The following is a 23,201-nucleotide window of genomic DNA, read 5'->3' as shown; positions in this document are numbered from 1 at the left end:
TCTATATATAAAAATGAGACAAGCTTATATCCGCAAAAATAGTAATTGGTAAAAAGTATGAAAAACTATTTCAAAGTAGCACTTCATGACAAAAATATTTCTTGTATGTTTTCATATTGTATATCTGAATAGAGATCGAAATCCGAAATCTGAACGCGTGTTGAGGTTTTTTTCAGGACTAAGGTCTAACTCAACCATCAGACATCATTTTTACAGATAAACATTTGTATTACGAACTGGAAAAATGACAAAATGGGAATGGATGATATTTTTCAGAGTTTGAAATAAGCACACTCAGTTCATCTCTTATGTTAAAGTGGTGTTTCGAAAACTTCGCCTGTGTCCGACCTAATATGAATACTATCAATTATACAGAAGTCTGTCTTTTCTTTCCATTTTTCCAATTTTCCATGGACAACTCCATAGCAACATTAATCGAATCATCAACATGCACGCAATGCTTTGTGATATGTCACTTTGGTTCAGTATTTCACGTCAAGTTGTTTTCTCGTTCCGCAAATTAACAGTTACATCACATCTCCAAATGTCACACGACGTATTGGCATAATCTAAGAAAAAAGTAGTCAGTGTTCCTTTTCTGGAGATCGACAGAAAACATTTACATTTCCGGTTCCGGTTGTAAGTGGGTAATTTTTGACGATGCTGCAGGCGAAACAGATTTATAGCCTGAAATATATATAATGAAACATGAAATAATGAAAGTAGATGGTTATAAACAATAATAATAATAACAAAAATAAAAAAACAACACAAACAAGAAAATATAAACATAATCATAATCAAAGCACATATTTAATAACAATAATTCAAAATATGGACAAAAGAAAGATTTACACGAAGCTTTATGAAAAAGTACAAATGTAAGACCATATGTTCCACTGGAAATAAAAATTCAGCAGTCATTGTATAGATAGAGGAATTAGTTTTGATGGCTATAATATGCATATGTTGGGAGCATTTCATTACGCAAATAATTGATACACTAATCATTTTGATATTGTCATAAAAATACAATAAATCTCAGTTTTGAAATACGCTGTGGTTCCTTAGCGATACAGTTTATCGTACGTTCAGCGATGACATACGACCGGGATGTATAATAAATCTTGTTATCAGGTACTATCAGATTAATATAAACTTGTTCTGGTATAATGAACACCGATGTCTCTTAAAATCGTTCCATAAAAACAGACAATCTTATCCGGATTGCATCGCGTTCACTGCATTCACCGAGGCCAACATCCTCCTAGAAAGTGAACGTCACACAACAAGAATAATGTCGTGCAAGACTTCAATTGATTAGACGTAATTGAACGTTTGTTTCTTACATGAATGTTATATTCTTTGTAAATTCATATTGCCAGTTTTTACCGTTTCGTACAATATAAATTCCGTCATGTTTTTCGAAAGAAATGTATTACTGACATTCAGGTTAATGTCAACATCTACTTAAACACTTGTTCAGGTAATCGTTTAATTAGTTCTTGTCGAAGTAATTATATGTAGAATTAGTTGAAATGTCAAAGAAACCAATTAGCATTTGTAAATGAAGGTCAGATAAATATATGATTGTCGGACTGTGATCTTTTAATACGGCATGACGCCAAATATAACAATTGACTTCTATAACCTTACACGGTTTCTGTGGACAGGGATATCGCAACCCGACTGTTAGACTTTGGCTGGTCAGTTCATGGCTTAGTTTCCCTGGTCAGCAAATTGATTAGTTTAGGTGGTCAGCACGTGGCTTAGTTTAACTGGTCAGCACGTGGCTAAGTTTAGGTGATCAGCACGTGGCTTAGTTTAGCTGGTCAGCACGTGGCTTAGTTTAGCTGGTCAGCACGTAGCTTAGTTTAGGTGATCAGCACGTAGCTTAGTTTAGGTGATCAGCACGTAGCTTAGTTTCGCTGGTGAGCACGTAGCTTAGTTTAGCTGGTCAGCACGTGGCTTAGTTTAGCTGGTCAGCACGTGGCTTAGTTAAGGTTATCAGCACGTAGCTTAGTTTCGCCGGTGAGCACGTAGCTTAGTTTAGGTGATCAGCACGTGGCTTAGTTTATCTGGTCAGCACGTAGCTTAGTTTAGCTGGTCAGCACGTAGCTTAGTTTAGGTGATCAGCACGTGGCTTAGTTTAGCTGGTCAGCACGTAGCTTAGTTTAGGTGATCAGCAAGTGGCTTAGTTTAGCTGAACAGCACGTGGCTTAGTTTACCTGGTCAGCACGTGGCTTAGTTTAGGTGATCAGCATTTGGCTTATTTTAGCTGGTTAGCACGTAGCTTAGTTAACCTGGTCAGCACGTAGCTTAGTTTACCTGGTCAGCACGTGGCTTATTTTAGCTGGTCAGCACGTAGCTTAGTTGTGGTGATCAGCAAGTGGCTATGTTTAGCTGTTCAGCACGTGGCTTAGTTTACCTGGTCAGCACGTGGCTTAGTTTAGCTGGTCAGCACGTGGCTTAGTTTAGCTGGTCAGCACGTAGCTTAGTTTAGGTGATCAGCAAGTGGCTTAGTTTAGCTGGTCAGCACGTGGCTTAGTTTACCTGGTCAGCACGTGGCTTAGTTTACCTGGTCAGCACGTAGCTTAGTTTAACTGGTCAGCACGTGGCTTATTTTAGCTGGTCAGCACGTGGCTTAGTTTACCTGGTCAGCACGTAGCTTAGTTTAGCTGGTCAGCACGTAGCTTAGTTTAACTGGTCAGCACGTGGCTTATTTTAGCTGGTCAGCACGTGGATTAGTTTAGCTGGTCAGCACGTGGCTTAGTTTACCTGGTCAGCACGTGGCTTATTTTAGCTGGTCAGCACGTGGCTTAGTTTACCTGGTCAGCAAGTGGCTTTGTTAAGCTGGTCAGCACGTAGCTTAGTTTAACTGGTCAGCACGTGGCTTATTTTAGCTGGTCAGCACGTGGATTAGTTTAGCTGGTCAGCACGTGGCTTAGTTTACCTGGTCAGCACGTGGCTTATTTTAGCTGGTCAGCACGTGGCTTAGTTTACCTGGTCAGCAAGTGGCTTTGTTAAGCTGGTCAGCACGTGGCTTAGTTTAGCTGATCAGTATGTGGTTTAGTTTCGCTGGTCAGTACGTGGCTTTTGCCAACAGAACAAACCCATATTTGTTAGATTATTTACTCTCATACTAAAAATGAGTTGCAAGTTATGAAACTTATTCATCCCACTGCATCAATATCCCATGACATGTGGGTTAAATTTGATGTTGTATTAGCCTGCGATATGGTCAACCTATATAAAATGTTGATGATACCCTATTGTAAGTAGGGCATAACACGTGCTATCCGCCATACCCTATGTACAGAGAAATCGTGAACAGTAAAACGGGAAACAAATGTGTAAATGACAAGAGAACACAACGTCATTAAATCAAAGACCCATTTGTCTGAACACTCATAAACTCATCTCAAGGCTCTTGTCTGCGTCCCATCTTTATCTAGTATGTATCTATTTTCGGGACGGGTTAGGTGTAAACATAATTCGTCTTCACTCACAAAATGCTCAAAATCTTCACTTCCCATACTCAAACTAAAAATAGCTTTTGCATTTTAGTGTTATTTGTCCTATTTGTCTTTTAAAACATCTGAGAATATCACTGAAAAATCTAAGTGAAATTGAATTTACAACATTAGTTTCATTTGCTATCTATAATCACCAGCGCTGCTTTATCAACTACAGGTGAATACCATTTACCAGCGTATTGTTTACATATCGAATCATCAATGCAATGTTCTTTCCTGCTATCATGCAGTTCATGTTTCAAATACATTACGGTGTTAGCTGTATTGTCTGCAGGTGTATTTGCTTGAGGTCAAGGTGAATGATATCGGATCTCTTAACCGATATATAGATCTTGCACCATCGCGTGCAATTTTGCCATCTTCACCTGCCAGCTAAACTTGCACAAAAACAGAACCATTTTCTGTGTGAACATCATAGCTGAGAAGAAATTAAAGGATATGATCACTATAGAGGGGTTGTGTAGTGTGAATGTAAATGGAAACAAAATTGGTACTAACAAGTATTGAAGCTATTCAGAGCTTTGGACATAACCACAAACATATGAGAGACTTTCTCATCACTAAACATACAGCACGTACCACTTCGAAGAACTGTTCATTTCATTCAAGAAATACATACTCGTTACATGGACTACCTTGTAAAAATTTCGTCTTATTTACTTAATGTTCAAATATCAACAAACTTATCCGAATATGTATAGACATTTAATAATCCTGATGTGACACCCTGAATGTCCCTTAAATAGCATATATATCTATAATGTGCATCAGTATATATATCATGATATTAGCAAATATATTTACTTCCGTTAATGTAAAGCAAAACACATCAGGAATATCACAAGGATTTAATAAGCAGTCATTTGAATTCATTAAACACCAGTATTGCCATCAAACTGCTTTGATTGATAGATTTCCCGAAGATAATCCATATCTATAATTACCTATGCCGACTCTACTGTTACGTCTGGTGCGCATGGTCACATCCACTTCCGCAGGAGACTGGGATCTTTCGGGAATCCGAGGTAGCCTTTCCGCTTCCGGTGGTGACTGGTTTCCAAGAAATCGGTTCCGCTTTGTAATTAATTGAGGAGAATTAACAATTTCATCAGTGTATATCACGCTGATCTTTCTCACTTCTTCTCTTTCTGGAGACGCTGCGGATAAAAAAGCCAGTCTTAGATCCGTGAAAATAGGATAAATGATACTTAACAAAGGATAGCTGTAGACGAGGGTCAAAAATCAACACGACAGATATTTACCGCTAATGAAAGGTCAGGAGGTGCAAACCAATGAAAGGTCAACTGGTGCGAACAAAAGAAAGGTCATAAGGTGCGAACCAATGAAAGGTTATAAGGTGTGAATAAATCCAGAGGAATCTACCATTGGGTCTTGAATTTTATGACAACAGATACTGTAAAAAAATACACTGTCGTCTTTTGAGGTCTCAGTTTGGTATTGAATCCCAAATTAAATTGCAAAAACATTGATGCTCCCAAAGAGAGATAAAGTATACGAAATCATTAATGACAACAATCAATTGATATAAATCCACAGCTGGTAAAGGTGCTTTGATATAAATTTTCCGATATTTTCCGAGAGCAACACAAATATGTAAAAAGAAACATCATGACTAGGCAGGAAAGAAATCCTTTATGTCAAGCTCGCTTATATTTTGCTATCTATAAATTTAATTTCCAGTTCCAACAAAGCAAATATAGTATCTGATTATCGATCTGACCATTCGTTTCCATCAATATAGTTAAGGCTTTATGAATCCACAGCCGGTAAAGGTGTATGGTATAGATACGGTAAGAAGGGCAACAAATATATTAATGAAAGAAAAACCAACAACCTTTCAGTTAACAACATGTCATCTTAAAGGGAAAAAAACAAACAATCTTAAGATAATTCAAACACTTGAAGGACAAGACGAACAAAATATAACTAAAGTCAATAACGGAAATTAAAATGAAAAGTAGCATATTTACATCTCGAGCTGAGTGGATTCAAAAAGGGGAAAAGCCTACCTTTTTTCAGCGTCAAAAACATCGAGTTTACTTAAAATACTACCTAAAGTACAATTAGATAATTGGAAAAGTATTACAAACTAGAAAGATATCTTGCAAGAAGTTTGTACATTTTACGATGCAAATGCACACGGGCTTTTGGAATATTTGAACTTCAATACTTATAAGCATAATTCACATATAATCGAGGGTCCAATCTATTTAGCAGAATCTGGAAAATTAAAAAAAAAAAAAAAAAAAAACACATACACAGACACAAAAGATATCAAAAGTCCTGGTTAGATTGTTTGAAAGCAGCCTTTTATTAGATTTTTTTGTAAATATGTAGAATTTGTTTGGCCCTTCTGTTAATTTAGTTTCATTGTTTTTATCAATTTCACAACGACAAGGCATTGATTCAAGCATTCCAAGGGGGAAAATTACAGAAATATCATCAAAACTGGAGGCACAAATTGCTGTTAAATGGTCTTTTCAAAATGGCACTTTTTGAATAGGTAATAATAATCAGACTGCGTTTATAAAGAGTCGTTTGAGGAGGGAAAAACTAAACGTCTTGATGATGTTATGCAATTTCCAAAAGAAACTTTTTCCATGTATGTATTTAATGATTGACTTGACGTCCAAGAAACATGATATTTGGTATTCTGTTTATCTATTGAAAAAACAATGCTTACAAATTGGTAGGTTTGGTTTTGCTGTAATCAAGGTTTCCGACAAGGTGACTTGATAACACCGTACATATCTATTTTATGTACCTAAATTATGATTATATTTAGACATAACAGTAAAACATCATAATCGTAATCCAAACTCATTTTTTTTTATTAAAACTGAGGCGTAATATAAACAAAAGAAAGATTAATATGGAGAAAGAACAAACAGATTAAGGCCGGGTATAGTGGAAAAGTAGGCGTCTTCTACTCCATCGACCACATCCGCCATGTACATCTAGGTACATCGAAGTTAAGTAATGAAAACAAGGTATATTGCAACGGAACCAAAAGGCACGCCCAGTTTAGTTTCATATCGCAAAAAGAAATAATACATTTCTCAATGAGATCACTATGACGATCGTAAGACTTTCCCATGTTTTTAATCAATCTGCATCTTTTGAACGCTTGTTTCAGGTGTGTCCGTAAGTTGACGACTTCTTGCACAAAAATCGTGATTTATAACTCTCCTTTCTATCTGTCGAATTTTGCTAATGATACCATTGATGATACAGAAAGTTATGTTCGATAATTGATTAATTGATTTAAAAAACCTAACTCTTATGAAAAAGGTCAACAGAATCATTATCCATACCCAAAACTAACGCGTTATATGAACAAAAGAAATATTCACACAAAGAAAAAAGTATGAAGAGAATAAGACCAGGTGTTCCGGAGGAGTAAGTGGCTTTTGAAATATATCAGGGCTAAAAGTAAATATATCCAAAGTCCAGAGAAATTTTCACCCAAAATTAATTATACAGTGAGTGGAGAAAATTGTCTCAATTCTCGGGATCGAGTTTTTATGTCCTTTTTACAAGTTATACTTTAACCTTAGTGTAATTACCTAGTACCACAGTGTTAAACTCAAATGGTAAATATTAAGGCTTTTATAGATTGTCTCAAATGGGGTTGGGTGAGAACAGTTTATTCAAAATACATCAGTGTCCCCTTCGTGTAGAACTGGTTACATGCAGATTTGACAAAGCAAATATAAAAATCGGTTCTGCTTTGATGTTTACAAAGAATGTAAAATTTATTCTTTACCTGATAAAAGATTACCTTTCTGATACAAACTATATATTCCATTAATTTACCAAAGCATATAAAATACAAACTGATCGTCTCCAATTTTATAGTGTTCTTTCTGTAACAAAGAAACTGCTTCCTACTCCAGTTTACTTATTCTTTGGAAACCCTAGAACTACCAAACACCTTTCATGCATTGTCAATTAAAAAGAACAAGAACAAAGTACTTCTATGACAGAATGAACTGGGATGAAGTATCAAACCTAATATAATTTAAAATACAAAATTCCTTTCATTTATGGCATGATTAATTATATCACTTCTGAATATTGTTCGTAATTCTGTGACTGGAATTATGATGCATATTCTATTGGAATGTCTAGTGTTTAAAATCTTAGTTTTGAAACTATACTGAAAGCCTTGCCTATTCTGTTAGTTTTGATAAAGAACCATATTTTTTTTTATCTAAACCAATTAATCAACGTTGCTTATTAAAAACTCTTTATTATTAAACAGTACATTGAATATCAACGCAATAATTAACACAATAGAATAACTTACAAAGTCCATCATAATTTAGCAATTAGCGAAGGTAATACTTCTAAAAGAGATTTGAAAATGTGTAGAAGCAGTGGGGAAAATTGGAATTTTTGCTTTATTTTTGCATCAGATGATGATGATGATGATGTTCCATATGACTTATAAAAAAATGGCGGGGGGGGGGGGGGGGGGGGGGGGGGGGGGGGGATATACCCTGTTGGCTTTAAGAACACTTTTATATAATTACGACAGATCAAGATATAGAGAGTGTACAAAATATGCCTTTGTTGATATACAAGGGTTAAATATGATATCAGTTTCCAAATTTGCTTAATTACACGATAGGCAAAATGTAATTTATTTTGATGGATTTTGAAGATAAGTCCATTCTGTTATGCTCATGAATCTAACACTACACCTAAATCTTAATCAAAACGCAGTAAACAGACTCAATACACCATGGACACAATTGGGTTAGCTTTGATCAAATGTAGTCCCTTGTCGACTGAGGTGTCTAGACCGAGAATAAACTCTATCAAAGATATTAATCACTTGGCTAACGAGACGGCTTCAGTATTCCGGGATCAATTTCTGTCTCGATAACATCATACTCATGGAAATGAAATAGCGGACATACCATAATGAATTATAAGCAGGGAAACAAAGTTGAGTCTTTTCGATATATTGCATGCCCTAAAAGGACAGAAAAACGTTAACAGCTTACAAATATACTACGCCATACACTACTACAATTATGCCATCGTGATGTGAGCATTTTTGTGGTTAGTTAGGAACGCACGAGGGTTCCGTTATCCTTTAAGCATTTCACTTTATCAAAGTCTGTACCAAAGTGACGTTTCGTTGAACGGAAGGTAACCAACTGAAGTAATTAGCCTTTAATTTGCCATTTTGGAATTTCGGACAAGCTGATTAGAAAAGTTATAATAAAATATTGCAGTGGATTACGTAATGTGGAGGAGAAAATTGAATTCTGTCATCAAATTTATTGGAGTCTGACCCATTTTTCCCCAATCAAGAATATCGTGCACTGTGACATGAAACACATATTTTAAGCTTGCTTTCAATTAAAAATGCATTTATTTCACTTCGAACTGAGAAATCTCAAAAACCAATACTTCATTACGTCAGGAAAATAATTGTTAATTCAATCCAAAAGGTAAGCTTTTTGGTTTGATTCATAACTCAATTTTGTTATAATTGAGTTATTTACAGTCATCCCTATATTAGTAGTTCTAATACACATGATACCATGTATAAATAAATGTTCTCTCACTACCAATCCCATAGCAAGGTCGAGTTCAAAATCCTCTAATCCTTGGAAATCTTTCAAGAAATTTGAAAATATCGAGAGGAATCACAATATTTTACAATAAGGATAAAGTGTTATTATGTAAGCATCTAACCTTCATACTAAAGTATTAAATCTGACATTTATAACATAGATGCTGATGTCTTTAAATAAAACATGCCAAAGTGAGTAAATATTTGAAAGTGAATTTTGTTTTCCGAGGATAACATATACTATACTTACTTTAATTCAATATTACTATTTAATGAACAAAAAAAAAAAAAAAATACAATTCTAGGGCAATTATGCATGGAATTGGAATTAACTAATATAGGCAAGGCTGAATCTTATCTTTCTATTGATTAAACAAAGATACACATGTTATATTCTTTTAATTAAAATTGTTAATTAAGCCAGAAAAATCAACGTACAAACAATTTTTTTTTCATAAACATTATTAATTTTGCACAAAATTGTCAAATCGTGAAAATTTTATTTAGTTTGACTACAAAAAAATCAATGAAGCTTTGTGTAAAAGTTGCAAAACTGAGTGCATTTTTTCAGACATTGCGTGATTTCTAGAAAAATAACACTTCATATATATTAACCGTGCCGAATGTTTGTGTTCAAACGCCAAACAGACATGTTATCAATTTTGACAAAAAATAAATAAATGTCAGAAACACGTCGAGCGCATTCGGAATACTTGTCGAAGGTATTAGATAAAAGCAACCGAGACTAGAAAACATGCTGTCCTGAAACGTGGAAAGACGACAGGTTTGTCAAAGGATATTTCTCCTAGTCGACAACGATACACTTAATTCGGTTACGTTAATATCTTGCGCTTGCTTGTTCAGTCATACATACGTGAGTTCTTGGTCAAAAATGGTCAATGGTATTTCTGAATTTCAACGCCCCCTCCCCACCACGTGACCTGTTTCTCTGTTACTAAAGTAAACGACGAGTTTTCCATTATCTAAAACCTAAAGAAAGGCGATGAAATGAAGCCATGATAATGAAGATCGCTTAGAGCTGTGACGAAAAGGAGAGACGTGTTAGGGAAATGTGTCGGTAAAACTGCTTTGTGTGATAACAGAATGTAAGATTTCAGAACAATTTGGAAATGCAATTTGTGTCCTTACTGAAGTCGTATTTCATTTTAAATTACACTTTATTCTGAATTAAAATCAGAAAAAGTCTATTATATTAATAAACGGATCGTCATTAAATCCATTAAAATAACCCATGGGGAGTATATTGCAGTGGTTTATGTTTCGTATCTTCGGGAATGAAAGGAAAGCACTTCGCACCGTAAACTGATAGAATCGATCAACTTGGTGTAATTCAGATTGAAATAGCTTAACCAAAAGCAAGGATGTTAATTTTATCATGTGCCTTTACCTAGTGTTAAACTTGACATGTTTAAAATTACGATTTGATTTATTTGTCAACTTAAATGGGATTATTGTGTAATTGCACCTTGAAGATTAAAACATACATATACATATATCTAGGGGGACAGATCGCACTTCGCCCTCCCGCTTATATATATATGTATATATACACTTGATTAGCTATAGACCAAATGTGTGGTAATTAACCAAAGCAATGTAAATATATAAAATGTCACGAGGAATTCCAGATGAATAACTACTCGGTATTTTTACATTTCTCACCACTTATGGAAATTACGGCAAAACTACAAGATATCTTAAGATTGAAATCTAATTGAATGATTCGACACAACAGGATTGTGATATTCGCACGCTCAAAGCATTGGTTTTAACAGCTTATATATTCGGGAATCAGATTTCCTCATTCTCAATGCGAATTTACAAATAGCTTTCCAAAAAAGATGGAAAAAATTAACATGATGTTGTTTACGATTTTAATGCGATTCTGGTATTACCTGTGGTTCTTTAAAACTACCAAATGTTCCCCATAAAAATCCCGATATTTGCTAAGTATTTTTTTTTACATTAAGCTAGGACCTGAGCGATATCCTAAGTATGTTGATAATACAATGATGAACTCACTGTTGCTGTCACAGCTACCAAACGCACTATCATTACTGGACTTACGATCCAGTGACTTCAAACTGCCTTTACTTCCAAATTCTGATTTTAATGGCGAAACATCCGTTTCCGGTAAAGGCGAAGGTGACGGTGTTGGCTGATTTTCCTTCAATGCGTTTGCAGCACCAACCAGTCGATTTCTGTTCTTTTTCGGTAGTTTCATTTTAGCTTGTGCATGGGAATAATAAAGTGTGAAATTGCTGACTATGATAGGAACCGGAAGTGACAACATAAGAAGTCCACAAACAGCGCAGATCGTACCGACAACGTATCCGAAGCCTGTCCTCGGAGTCATATCACCATATCCTAACGTTGTCATGGTAACAACTGCCCACCAAAAGCCCATGGGGATATCGGGAAAATTGTTTATCTTTCCTTCGTCAATTTGCTCTGCATAGAAAATTAGACAGGCGAAAATCAGTACTCCAATTATCAGTACAAGAAAAAGAAGAAAAAGCTCTTTGGCACTTGCTCGTATAGTATGTCCTAAGATTTTCAATCCACTGAAATGACGCGTTAATTTCAAAATCCGAAAAATTCTTATCAATCGAAGTGCATTAAGGAAATAATAGGCATCGGTGAGTTCTACATTTGCGTCACACGCTAACATAATCTTGGTGAGATAAAATGGTACAACGGAACACACGTCTATCCAGTTAAAAGGCTCTTTTACATAGTCACAGAGGCGTGGGCAGAAAAGTATCCGTGCAAGTAGCTCAAACGTGAAAAAGATGATACAGATATACTCAAACACGTCCATAAAGAGAAGCGGCTTAGTGTGTTTTTGCTGTTCCAGAATAGGCAAGTTGTTCATTGACATGTTCGGATGTGGATTGTACCGGAAGTGCGCATTAGTCTCTAAACAGAAGACTGCGATTGACGTCAGAATAAATATCACAGACACGACAGCGTAGGTCTGAAACATAAAAGGAAGAATATTCGTTAGAAATTTATACAAACCTCATCATTACTTATTTGTTTACACGGATACACGTGTTGTTGTTTACTTCTACAGATAAAATAGAATTCAAATCTGATGAAAAATAAACCATGAAAATAAAATCTTATCAAATATACTTATAATATCTAAGTGAACCTCAACAAGAGATGCAATGTCCATTCTAATCGATTTCATTAAAGACACCAAATATAAATCAAAATTTGAATTTCAAAATTTCAAAAAACAAGTTCAAATATACTGTATATAGAACACGGACTCTTTCGGGTAATATCTGGTTATGCTATATCTTACTATATCGAAAGGTACTCAATGATTAAACTGAGAAAGATTGATAGAAAACCAAATTTAATTTTATTTAAATTTTATTTATTTATTTGTCTATTTCATTTATTTATTTGTTTATTTTATATATTTATTTATTGTTTGCAGTTTGTCTGGTATAAAAGATATATTTAGAACTTTGTGATATCGTTTAGCAGTAGTAACGTCCTTTGGTATCGGTTACAGACAAATAAAAGACCGTGTTTTAGATATTTGACTGCGTGAAAATGACATTCCGTTGTTAAATAATTTCCTAAACGTCTACAGTTTGACCATTTATATATAACGACAGAGTCGGGGGGAAACGAACAGACATATTTATCGACAAAATGGACATTTAACCAATCATGTCATAAATTCAATATCTGATGTTGTCGCTCACACGAATCCACCAGAGTGATAGCAATAGTTAATAAAACATTTAATAGTCACAGAATGTGTTCAATAGGGAAGATATTTCAGGGAAATGATAAGCGACGATTTGACGAGAACGCTGGCTGATGGAGCAGGAATTTGATTACAGACAGTCCATTGCAGTAACAGGCGAAGAGATAACGATATTTTACGTATTGTCGACCAGCCTAGTGGAACATTTACTTGTCCTGTCTATATTTGTCGCAGTTTCCCGTCGAACGTTCTCTAGATCACATAAACGACACTGTTGCCACCACAAACCGCGCCATGATAATTACGTTATCTTCCTAATGTTATCAGGGACAACGTAGAAAAGGCACCGTTTCATTATTTGTTTGTTATCTAAAAGTTCAAGCAATGATATAAAAGAGTAATATATTCTACTGTCTTCCGGCTCTTTCTTAATTGCAAACTTTACCCAGTCTTTGTCAATATGAAATTAATTTATCGTTTCCTATACTTAAAAAAACACGAACTCTATCGCTTATTAATACTAAATGCACGCGACATTCAATAAAAGACTGCCAATGGGATATAAAAAATAGATTTGACCTTTGAAGTACTTAAATATGCCTTTAGGATTTAGGTAAATGACATATGCATTATCTACATTGTAAGAATTCAATGAGCTATTAGATAAACTAACACGAGTCTCAGATATCATTTCTCACATTATTTCTATTAATATGAAAACTGGTAAACCCTTGTAACCATTCTCGTATGACGAATTCCGTGTAGGTCATTATGTTATTCACTCTCGCAAAAATCAAATGACGTCATTAAAGCATGACTTCACAAATGGTGATCATTTTCATATGTCATACGACATGATCATTCTAATCTTATAAAGTATTTCGTTGGTTTATTCTTGTGTCCGAAGTTCACGGAGAAAATCCATCGACCTGCACCATCTCATTAAAAAAAATGTGGACCTCGAACCTGCGATCCAGAAGTGAAATGTTGATTATTAAAACGGATTACAATTACATACAGAGTCACAAAGAGCAAAGCATGTCAACTGTAAAACCAACGGAATACAGACTAAATGCGTGTAACATGGAATTGCAATGAACAGCATTTAACGACATGGATTGTGAATAACATGTAGTGAAAAAAGGTTTACTGCGGCACGTATTGTGATAAAACATGGTTTTTCTTCAACACTGCATTATAATTCAAACATTGAATGTCAGTGTTCCATTTTAATTTGTGCGGGTAGCGTACATATTCGGCTTAGCAGCACAATCACATACCATATTAAGTCTCCTTAAAGGTGAAAATAATTGAAATTTCGATCGATAAAACATTAATTGAGAATACGCGGAACATGTCTGACAGATCTGTTCGGTATGTTGTGATATATATCTCTCAGTTTTCTACCACTAAAGTAAATTAATAAGAAAGCTGAAATCTTGCCAAATGTTTACATTATCTCAAAAGTCCTGATAAGATTTTCGATAAGATACGTTAGCAAAATGAAATAAAAATTATAATTTCATCCAGAGTGAGCATGAAAGCTTCAATTCGTTTGATTTTATTCAACAAGAATAAGAAAAGAAACATTCTCTCCATTGGACCCACTATCTATGATTTTTTTTTATCAATACGACTACTAATAACACACCGGAATTGTTTCAGTGCGGATGCTGTAAGATCCGGACAATTTGGTCCACAAGACCGATAAAAATACCAAGACGTCATTCGGATTTATATCCCAACAAAATTGCAGTTTATAAGAGAAATGTTAGCCACAGCTTTACATGTATGAAGCATTCGTTATCTATAAAAAAAACTACCAGTACATGCATACTTGACTATATGAAATATTTACTAGAAAGAAAATCTGAAACTATATTTCAAAGCAACAGCTACTTCAGTTTACTTGTCTTTTATGTTGATCACATTTTGTTGTTAGAGTATAATTGTCGTGATAGAAAACAAAACCGACGTCATTCTGTCATCCAGAAAACATGATTTCATATCAACAATAAGTCAAAACAGTGCATGACGAAATCAGATCCTTCGTAAAGACGATGGCGGTATGCCGTCAAATAGTAGTTTTATCTAAAAGATCACTCCACCGAAAATATCTCTCTTATTTCAGTTTAAATATAGATCGTTTTGAACAGATTAAAATTCACGTTGCGGCAAGCAATACAAATAAAAGGCACGGCTGATTGAAAACGTAAACAAAAAATAAACATATCAACATTATCATAATTCAAACTCCAATGAAACTAGGGCAAACTATGCGCAAAAGAAATATTTGAACGAAGATTCAAGAAAACGTACATGGAGAATAAGACCAGGTGTTCCTGAAGAGTAAGCGTCTTATGTTCCGTCGACGACACTCGCTATGTAATCCTTGGTAAATTCCAGTAAGTAATGTCACATTGTCAAACGAGAATCAGGTATACAACAACAGAACCACTGACATCACTATGACAACTATAGAACTTCAACCTAATTTTGAACAACATTCGTCTTTTTGAAATCCTGCGTTTGTCTGTCAGATGACGAATTCTTGCACGAAAATCGTGATGATGGGAAAACGACCTCGGATATAGAATCAACTATGTCATGTAATCACCATAGGTGGAAAACACAGCTGAACCCGTATCAATATACCCTACACTGTTCAAATTGTCGTATAATAAGCTATAAACCGCCACCTGGTAACTGTATACGCCACCTGGTAACTGTATACTGCCACCTGGTTAAAGTATACCACCACCTGGTAACTGTATACCACCACCTGGTAACTGTATACCGCCCTGGTAACTGTATACCACCACCTGGTAACTGTATACCATAACATGGTAACTGTATACTACCACCTGGTAACTGTATACTACCACCTGGTAACTGTATACCACCACCTGGTAACTGTATACCACCACCTGGTAACTGTATACCACCACCTGGTAACTGTATACCGCCACCTGGTAACTGTATACCGCCACCTGGTAACTGTATACCACCACCTGGTAACTGTATACCATAACCTGGTAACTGTATACCACCACCTGGTAACTGTATACCACCACCTGGTAACTGTATACCACCACCTGATAACTATACAGCCACCTGGTAACTGTATACCGCAACCTGGTAACTGTGTACCGCCACCTGGTAACTGTATACCATAACCTGGTAACTGTATACCACCACTTGGTAACTGTATACCATAACATGGTAACTGTTTACCACAACCTGGTAACTGTATACCACCAACTGCTAACAGTTTACAACCCACCACCTGGTAACTGTATATCTCCACTTGGTAACTGTATATCGCCTCCTGGTAACTGTATACCACCACCTGATAACTATACTTCCACCTGGTAACTGTATACCATAACCTGGTAACTGTATACCGCCACCTGGTAACTGTATACCGCCACCTGGTAACTGTATACCACCACCTGATAACTATACCGCCACCTGGTTACTGTATACCGCCACCTTGAAACTGTATACCGCCACCTGGTAACTGTATACCACCACCTGGTAACTGTATACCATAACCTGGTAACTGTATACCACCACCTGGTAACTGTATACCGCCACCTGGTAACTGTATACCGCCACCTGGTAACTGTATACCGACATCTGGTAACTGTATACCGTCACCTGGTAAATGTATACCTTAACCTGGTAACTGTATACCACCACCTGGTAACTGTATACCACCACCTGGTAACTGTATACCACCACCTGGTAACTGTATACCACCACCTGGTAACTGTATACCACCACCTGGTAACTGTATACCATAACCTGGTAACTGTATACCACCACCTGGTAACTGTATACCACCACCTGGTAACTGTATACCGCCACCTGGTAACTGTATACTACCACCTGGTAACTGTATACCACCACCTGGTAACTGTATACCGCAACCTGGTAACTGTATACCACCACCTGGTAACTGTATACCACCACCTGGTAACTGTATACCACCACCTGGTAACTGTATACCTCCACCTGGTAACTGTATACCACCACCTGGTAACTGTATACCGCCACCTGGTAACTGTATACCACTACCTGGTAACTGTAAACCATAACCTGGTAACTGTATACCATAACCTGGTAACTGTATACCACCACCTGGTAACTGTATTCCGCCACCTGGTAACTGTATACTACCACCTGGTAGCTGTATACCATAATCTGTTAACTGTATACTGCCACCTGGTAACTGTATACCGCCACCTGGTAACTGTATACCATAACCTGGTAACTGTATACCACCACCTGGTAACTGTATACCACCACCTGGGTACTGTATACCATAATCTGGTTACTGTATACCACCACCTGGTAACTGTATTCCGCCATCTAGTAACTGTATACTATCACCTGGTAACTGTATACCATAACCTTGTAACTGTATACTGCCACCTGGTAACTGTATACCACCACCTGGTAACTGTATACCATAACCTGGTAACTGTATACCATAACCTGGTAACTGTATACCACCAACCTGATAACTATACCACCACCTGGTAACTGTATACCACCACCTGGTAACTGTATACCACCACCTGGTAACTGTATACCACCACCTGGTTAAAGTATTATACCACCTGGTAACTGTATACCACCACCTGGTAAATGTATACCATAACCTGGTAACTGTATACTGTCACCTGGTAACTGTATGCCGCCACCTGGTAACTGTATACCATAACCTGGTAACTGTATACCACCACCTGGTAACTGTATACTACCACCTGGTAACTGTATACTACCACCTGGTAACTGTATACCCACTTGGTAACTGGTATATGGTAACTGTATACCACCACCTGGTAATTGTATACCGCCACCATGAAACTGTATACCATAATATGGTAACTGTATACCGCCACCTTGTAGCTGTCTACCACCACCTGGTAACTGTTTACCACAACCTGGTAACTGTATACCACCACCTGGTAACTGTTTATCAACACCTCGTAACTATATACCGCCACCTGATAACTGTATACCACCACCTGGTAACTGTATACCACCACCTGGTAACTGTATATCACCACCTGGTAACTGTATACCGCCACCTGGTAACTGTATACTACCACCTGGTAACTGTATACCATAATTTGTTAACTGTATACTGCCACCTGGTAACGGTATACCGCCACCTGGTTACTGTATACCATAACCTGGTAACTGTATACCACCACCTGGTCACCACCTGGTAACTGTATACCACCACCTGGTAACTGTATACCGCCACCTGGTAACTGTATACCATAACCTGGTAACTGTATACCACCACCTGGTAACTGTATACCACCACCTGGTAACTGTATACCACCACCTGGTAACTGTATACCATAACCTGGTAACTGTATACCGCCACCTGGTAACTGTATACCACCACCTGGTAACTGTAAACCATAACCTGATAACTGTATACCACCACCTGGTAACTGTATACCATAACCTGGTAACTGTATACTGCCACCTGGTAACTGTATACCGCCACCTGGTAACTGTATACCATAACCTGGTAACTGTATACCACCACCTGGTAACTGTATACCACCACCTGGTAACTGTATACCACCACCTGGTAACTGTATTCCGCCACCTGGTAACTGTATACCACCACCTGGTAACTGTATACCACCACCTGGTAACTGTATACTACCACCTGGTAACTGTATACTACCAACTGGTAACTGGTAACTGTATACCACCCTGGTAACTGTATACCACCTGGTACCTGGTAACTGTATAACTGGTAACTGTACCACCACCTGGTAACTGTATACCATACCTGGTAACTGTACCACCTGGTAACTGTATACCACCACCTGGTAACTGTATACCATAACCTGGTAACTGTATACCACCACCTGGTAACTGTATACCACCACCTGGTAACTGTATACCATAACCTGGTAACTGTATACCACCACCTGGTAACTGTATACCATAACCTGGTAACTGTATACCACCACCTGGTAACTGTATACCATAACCTGGTAACTGTATACCACCACCTGGTAACTGTATACCACCACCTGGTAACTGTATACCACCACCTGGTAACTGTATACCACCACCTGGTAACTGTATACCACCACCTGGTAACTGTATATCGCAACCTGGTAACTGTATACCACCACTTGGTAACTGTATACCATATACCCACCTGGTAACCTGGTAACTGTATACACCACCTGGTAACTGTATACCGCCACCTTGAAACTGTATACCATAATATGGTAACTGTATACCGCCACCTGGTAACTGTATACCACCACCTGGTAACTGTATAATATAATCTGGTAACTGTATACTACCACCTGGTTACTGTATACTACCAACTGGTAACTGTATACTACCACCTGGTAACTGTATACCACCACCTGGTAACTGTATAACATAATCTGGTAACTGTATACTACCACCTGGTAACTGTTTACCACCTATTGGTAACTGTAAAATGCCATTTGGTTACTCCATACCACCACCTGGTAACTGTGTACCACCACCTGGTTAAAGTATACCACCACCTGGTAACTGTATACCTCCACTTGGTAACTGTATATCGCCACCTGGTAACTGTATACCACCACCTGGTAACTGTATACCGCCACCTGGTAACTGTATACCACCACCTGGTAACTGTATACCGCCACCTGGTAACTGTATACCATAACATGGTAACTGTATACCGCCACCTGGTAACTGTATACCACCACCTGGTAACTGTATACCGCCACCTGATAACTGTATACCATAACCTGGTAACTGTATACTGCCACCTGGTAACTGTATACCGCCACCTGGTAACTGTATACCATAACCTGGTAACTGTATACCACCACCTGGTAACTGTATACCATAACCTGGTAACTGTATACCACCACCTGGTAACTGTATACTACCACCTGGTAACTGTATACCATAACCTGGTAACTGTATACTGCCACCAGGTTCCTGTACACCGTCACCTGGTTACTGTATACTACCACCTGGTTACTGTATACCATCACCTGGTTACTGTATATCACTACCTGGTAACTGTATATCACCACCTGGTCATCACCTGGTAACTGTATACTACCACCTGGTTACTGTATGCCATCACCTGGTAACTGTATATCACCACCTGATAACTGTATACCGCTCCCTGGTACCTGTATACCGCCACCTGGTAACTGTATACCACCACCTGGTAACTGTATACCACCATCTGGTAACTTTATACCACAACATGGTAACTTTATACTGCAACATGGTTCATGGCCTAAACATACCCTCTATTGCATATTTATAATGGTTGTATGAATCTGTTAGCTGATAAAATGTCCCCAATAATCACCAGTCTAGCAAACCGTAGAATTCCTTTGATATAAATGTCAGATAACGCAACGCTAAAGCTCCGTATTATCTCTTGGGAATGACTGCAATAGGACCCCTTGATTAAATGCAATATCTACGATACAAATTATGATTTTTTTGTCTGGCAAACTTATTCAAGACAGTAATGGTATTTTTTCGGAAATGAGAGGAAATTCTAAAAGATTTTCTTTGTTGATATGTCAGACTATATGACTACTTGTGGATGTAGATCTAGCAGACAGGGGTGATGTGGTCGGTCCGCATCGTTGTTTACATCTTCATCACAATTTTTCCCTCCCGCATATCACTCCGCTATGTGGTTATGTAGTTAACATGGAAAAGTCCCCTGTTTGCCATGATTCATTATAAACTATATCCTAAAAATGTAAATTTATTTACTTCAATGAATTATTTCCTTTTATTTCTATTTATAAAACATTTCACAAGAGATATTGAATAAAATGCTATAACTTCGCGAAGTCAGTTAGGACCGTTTCATCGAAAACATCACTGAAATGATGTTTCAAACAAAAGTTTATAATGACCAACGGTTTTGCAGTTGCATACACATTTTTTTCGTACAGACGTACACACAGAAAGACAGACATCTGTCAGACAGACAGATATATTTTTCATTTATACCTGACTGAATACATAAACTGTATAACAAGTATCACTTTTATTGTAACATATACCAAAACGGCGTTATGCCGTTATGTTGTCTTAGTTTCGTGCTGTTCGCTACATATATTGCAATGTTTTAAACGATTATTTTATAGAATTACTTAAAGCTTTAAGAAAAACGCTCACGAAGAAATCGACGAAACCGCTTGTCCCTATAATATTTTTTAGCGATATTTTATTTTCGCAATTTCATTCGATCCTCGAGAATAGTAACAAGTAGAAACCATGGACATTCACAGAAACTCTACATTGTAATTAATACCAAGACAACCGCAGTTAACGAATTCCCTACTTTTCGTGGTAATTTTCAGAGGGGTCGAAATGTTCCCAGGAAACATCCTCTGGGTCGTGTTCTTTTATTAAAGGTATCGATATATTATGGTGTGTATTGTCCTAATATCTGATAAAAGAATTTGACAAAAACTTAAATGATAAATGTTAGGTCACATTTGATACAAAAATTGATAAAAATCGAAATGATAAATGTTACGTACACAATATCATTATATTGACATTTGATTAGTAGTCACTAGTTTTCGCCTATAATACAGAAAATTAGTTGTTAAATTTATTCACACCTACTGCTTTGAAGACGTTTTGTTGTTGTTGTTTTCCTTCAAATGAACAAAATTAGGAGAGTACAACAATTCAAAACTATATTATCGTATTATCACGCTGATCACAATCAAAGCAAAAATGAACACGGAAATACTGATATGTAAACCACTTGATATTTCAAACTGGTTCTTGATCAAACGATTGACAAATGATGACTGAAAAAAAAATGATAATGTGGCCTTTGACAAAAGTAAGAATGAAGCCAACTGTCCCGCAAGGGCAAGCATTTTCTGCTTCGTTTATATTCTCGCAATGTAAATCTTATTCTAGAAAAATCGCGTTCTTACTCAAGGACACAGCTAACTACAACGAAACTGTTTTTGAGATTTACACTGAATAGAAAATACTAATCTTTATATTCATCTACAATCAAACATTTATTGCATAAATTCATTTCATTATATTCCTTTAGGATGATATAATTTTAATGAAAATATTATTATGAGAAAGAGAATGTATTGCATGCATTTTTATAAGTAAGAGTCTTCTCTTCGTGTTTAAATATTAAAATTACGACACCACGTTATTTTTTTATGCTTACCTTCGAAATTTTATTTGCTTTTGGATCGTCAAGGAAACGCCAAACTTTTGGTCGCCATTTTTTCCAGCGAGAAAGTTCCACCTGTTTAAAATCCTCGGAAATGCCAAATTTTTGTCTCATCTCGAATTCCTCTTCATTATCGCTTTCCACGTCGAGTTCGGTTCCCTCGAACTCGGCCAATGTTTCCTGGGCGTCCCGATGGGCCCGGTACGTTTGCCAACAACATGGTTCTATTTGGGTCTCATCTAGGCCCCAAAATGCCAATTCCTCCTCGAATGCGGGACCACACACATCCATAGAGACATGCAGTTTCCCTGTCCGGTAATAGTTTAAGATCATTTGAAACATTCCAGAATGTCGGTCGAAGAAATATTCTCCAGTTACAGGGTCATAATCTGGATTATGTCCGGAATGATCCGTCAACCACGATAGACGAGTGTCTGGAATACTCTTTAATGTCGTTTTGTAAGTTTCAAATCGAACACCCCCAACATTTATGACGATTTTGTTGGAGCTTCTTCGATTGTGAGATTCCGATAGCCGAGGAATCAGAGATGATTTGGGGGCAAAAATGGATCTCTTATTCGTCTGTAGAGACTCCATATCACCGCTACTTAAGATACATACTGCTTAGGTGAGGAGAAGTCGGATACTCTGAAGATTCGAGAAACGCGGTGACAGTAGTCTCGGTGCGTTGCCATCGATTTGACAAAATTTGCTAGGCTAGCAACAGTGATGTGACCGACTCAATGTGTGCACGATTCATGCACGTCAGTCCCTGCATGACAACGGAGCGTCTACCCCACACAGATCTGTCAGACCGTCGCATACAGAGCTGCGTTGATGAATCAGTTGTCTAGATAAGCAAACGTTGAAGTGATCGTAATTACTGGCATATGACACCGTCGTTTGGTGTATGACATCAACGCATGCGCATTGCGATTTCTGATGCGTGGAAACTAGACAGGTGTAAGTCCTTTGATTGCACACACATTAATTAGATTATAAATATTGAATTAGCACCGCTTGTCCGAACCAGCTTCAAAGGTGATAGGATGTCCA

The 23,201-nt window shown here is 37.1% G+C and overlaps 1 protein-coding gene across 1 annotated transcript; it reads right to left on the bottom strand.

Annotated features, from left to right (window-relative positions):
• Positions 1-619: 619 nt before the first annotated feature.
• On the bottom strand, positions 620-22,742 carry LOC132552669 (potassium voltage-gated channel protein Shaw-like). Its single transcript, XM_060216859.1, has 4 exons — positions 22,140-22,742; positions 11,191-12,145; positions 4,481-4,693; positions 620-687 (listed from the first exon to the last, which is right to left on the bottom strand). Exons 1-4 carry the CDS (start codon positions 22,740-22,742, stop codon positions 620-622), a joined length of 1,839 nt encoding a protein of 612 aa, XP_060072842.1.
• Between the last annotated feature and the right edge of the window lie 459 nt (positions 22,743-23,201).

Source organism: Ylistrum balloti, unplaced genomic scaffold (assembly GCF_031769215.1).
Source record: "Ylistrum balloti isolate Yb309-2 unplaced genomic scaffold, AGI_CSIRO_Ybal_v1 Utg369632, whole genome shotgun sequence".
In the NCBI taxonomy this organism is placed as follows: domain Eukaryota; kingdom Metazoa; phylum Mollusca; class Bivalvia; order Pectinida; family Pectinidae; genus Ylistrum; species Ylistrum balloti.
Note: the sequence above shows the minus strand (reverse complement) of the source record. Positions and strands in the feature narration are given on the sequence as shown.

Excerpts from the sequence above, each read along its gene's own strand:
- LOC132552669 (XM_060216859.1), bottom strand. The coding sequence starts at position 22,742 with ATGGAGTCTCTACAGACGAATAAGAGATCCATTTTTGCCCCCAAATCA. Across the intron at positions 12,146-22,139 it reads AAGCAAATAAAATTTCGAAG|ACCTACGCTGTCGTGTCTGT; the intron begins GTAAGCATAAAA and ends TTTATGTTTCAG. Across the intron at positions 688-4,480 it reads TAACAGTAGAGTCGGCATAG|GCTATAAATCTGTTTCGCCT; the intron begins GTAATTATAGAT and ends TATATATTTCAG.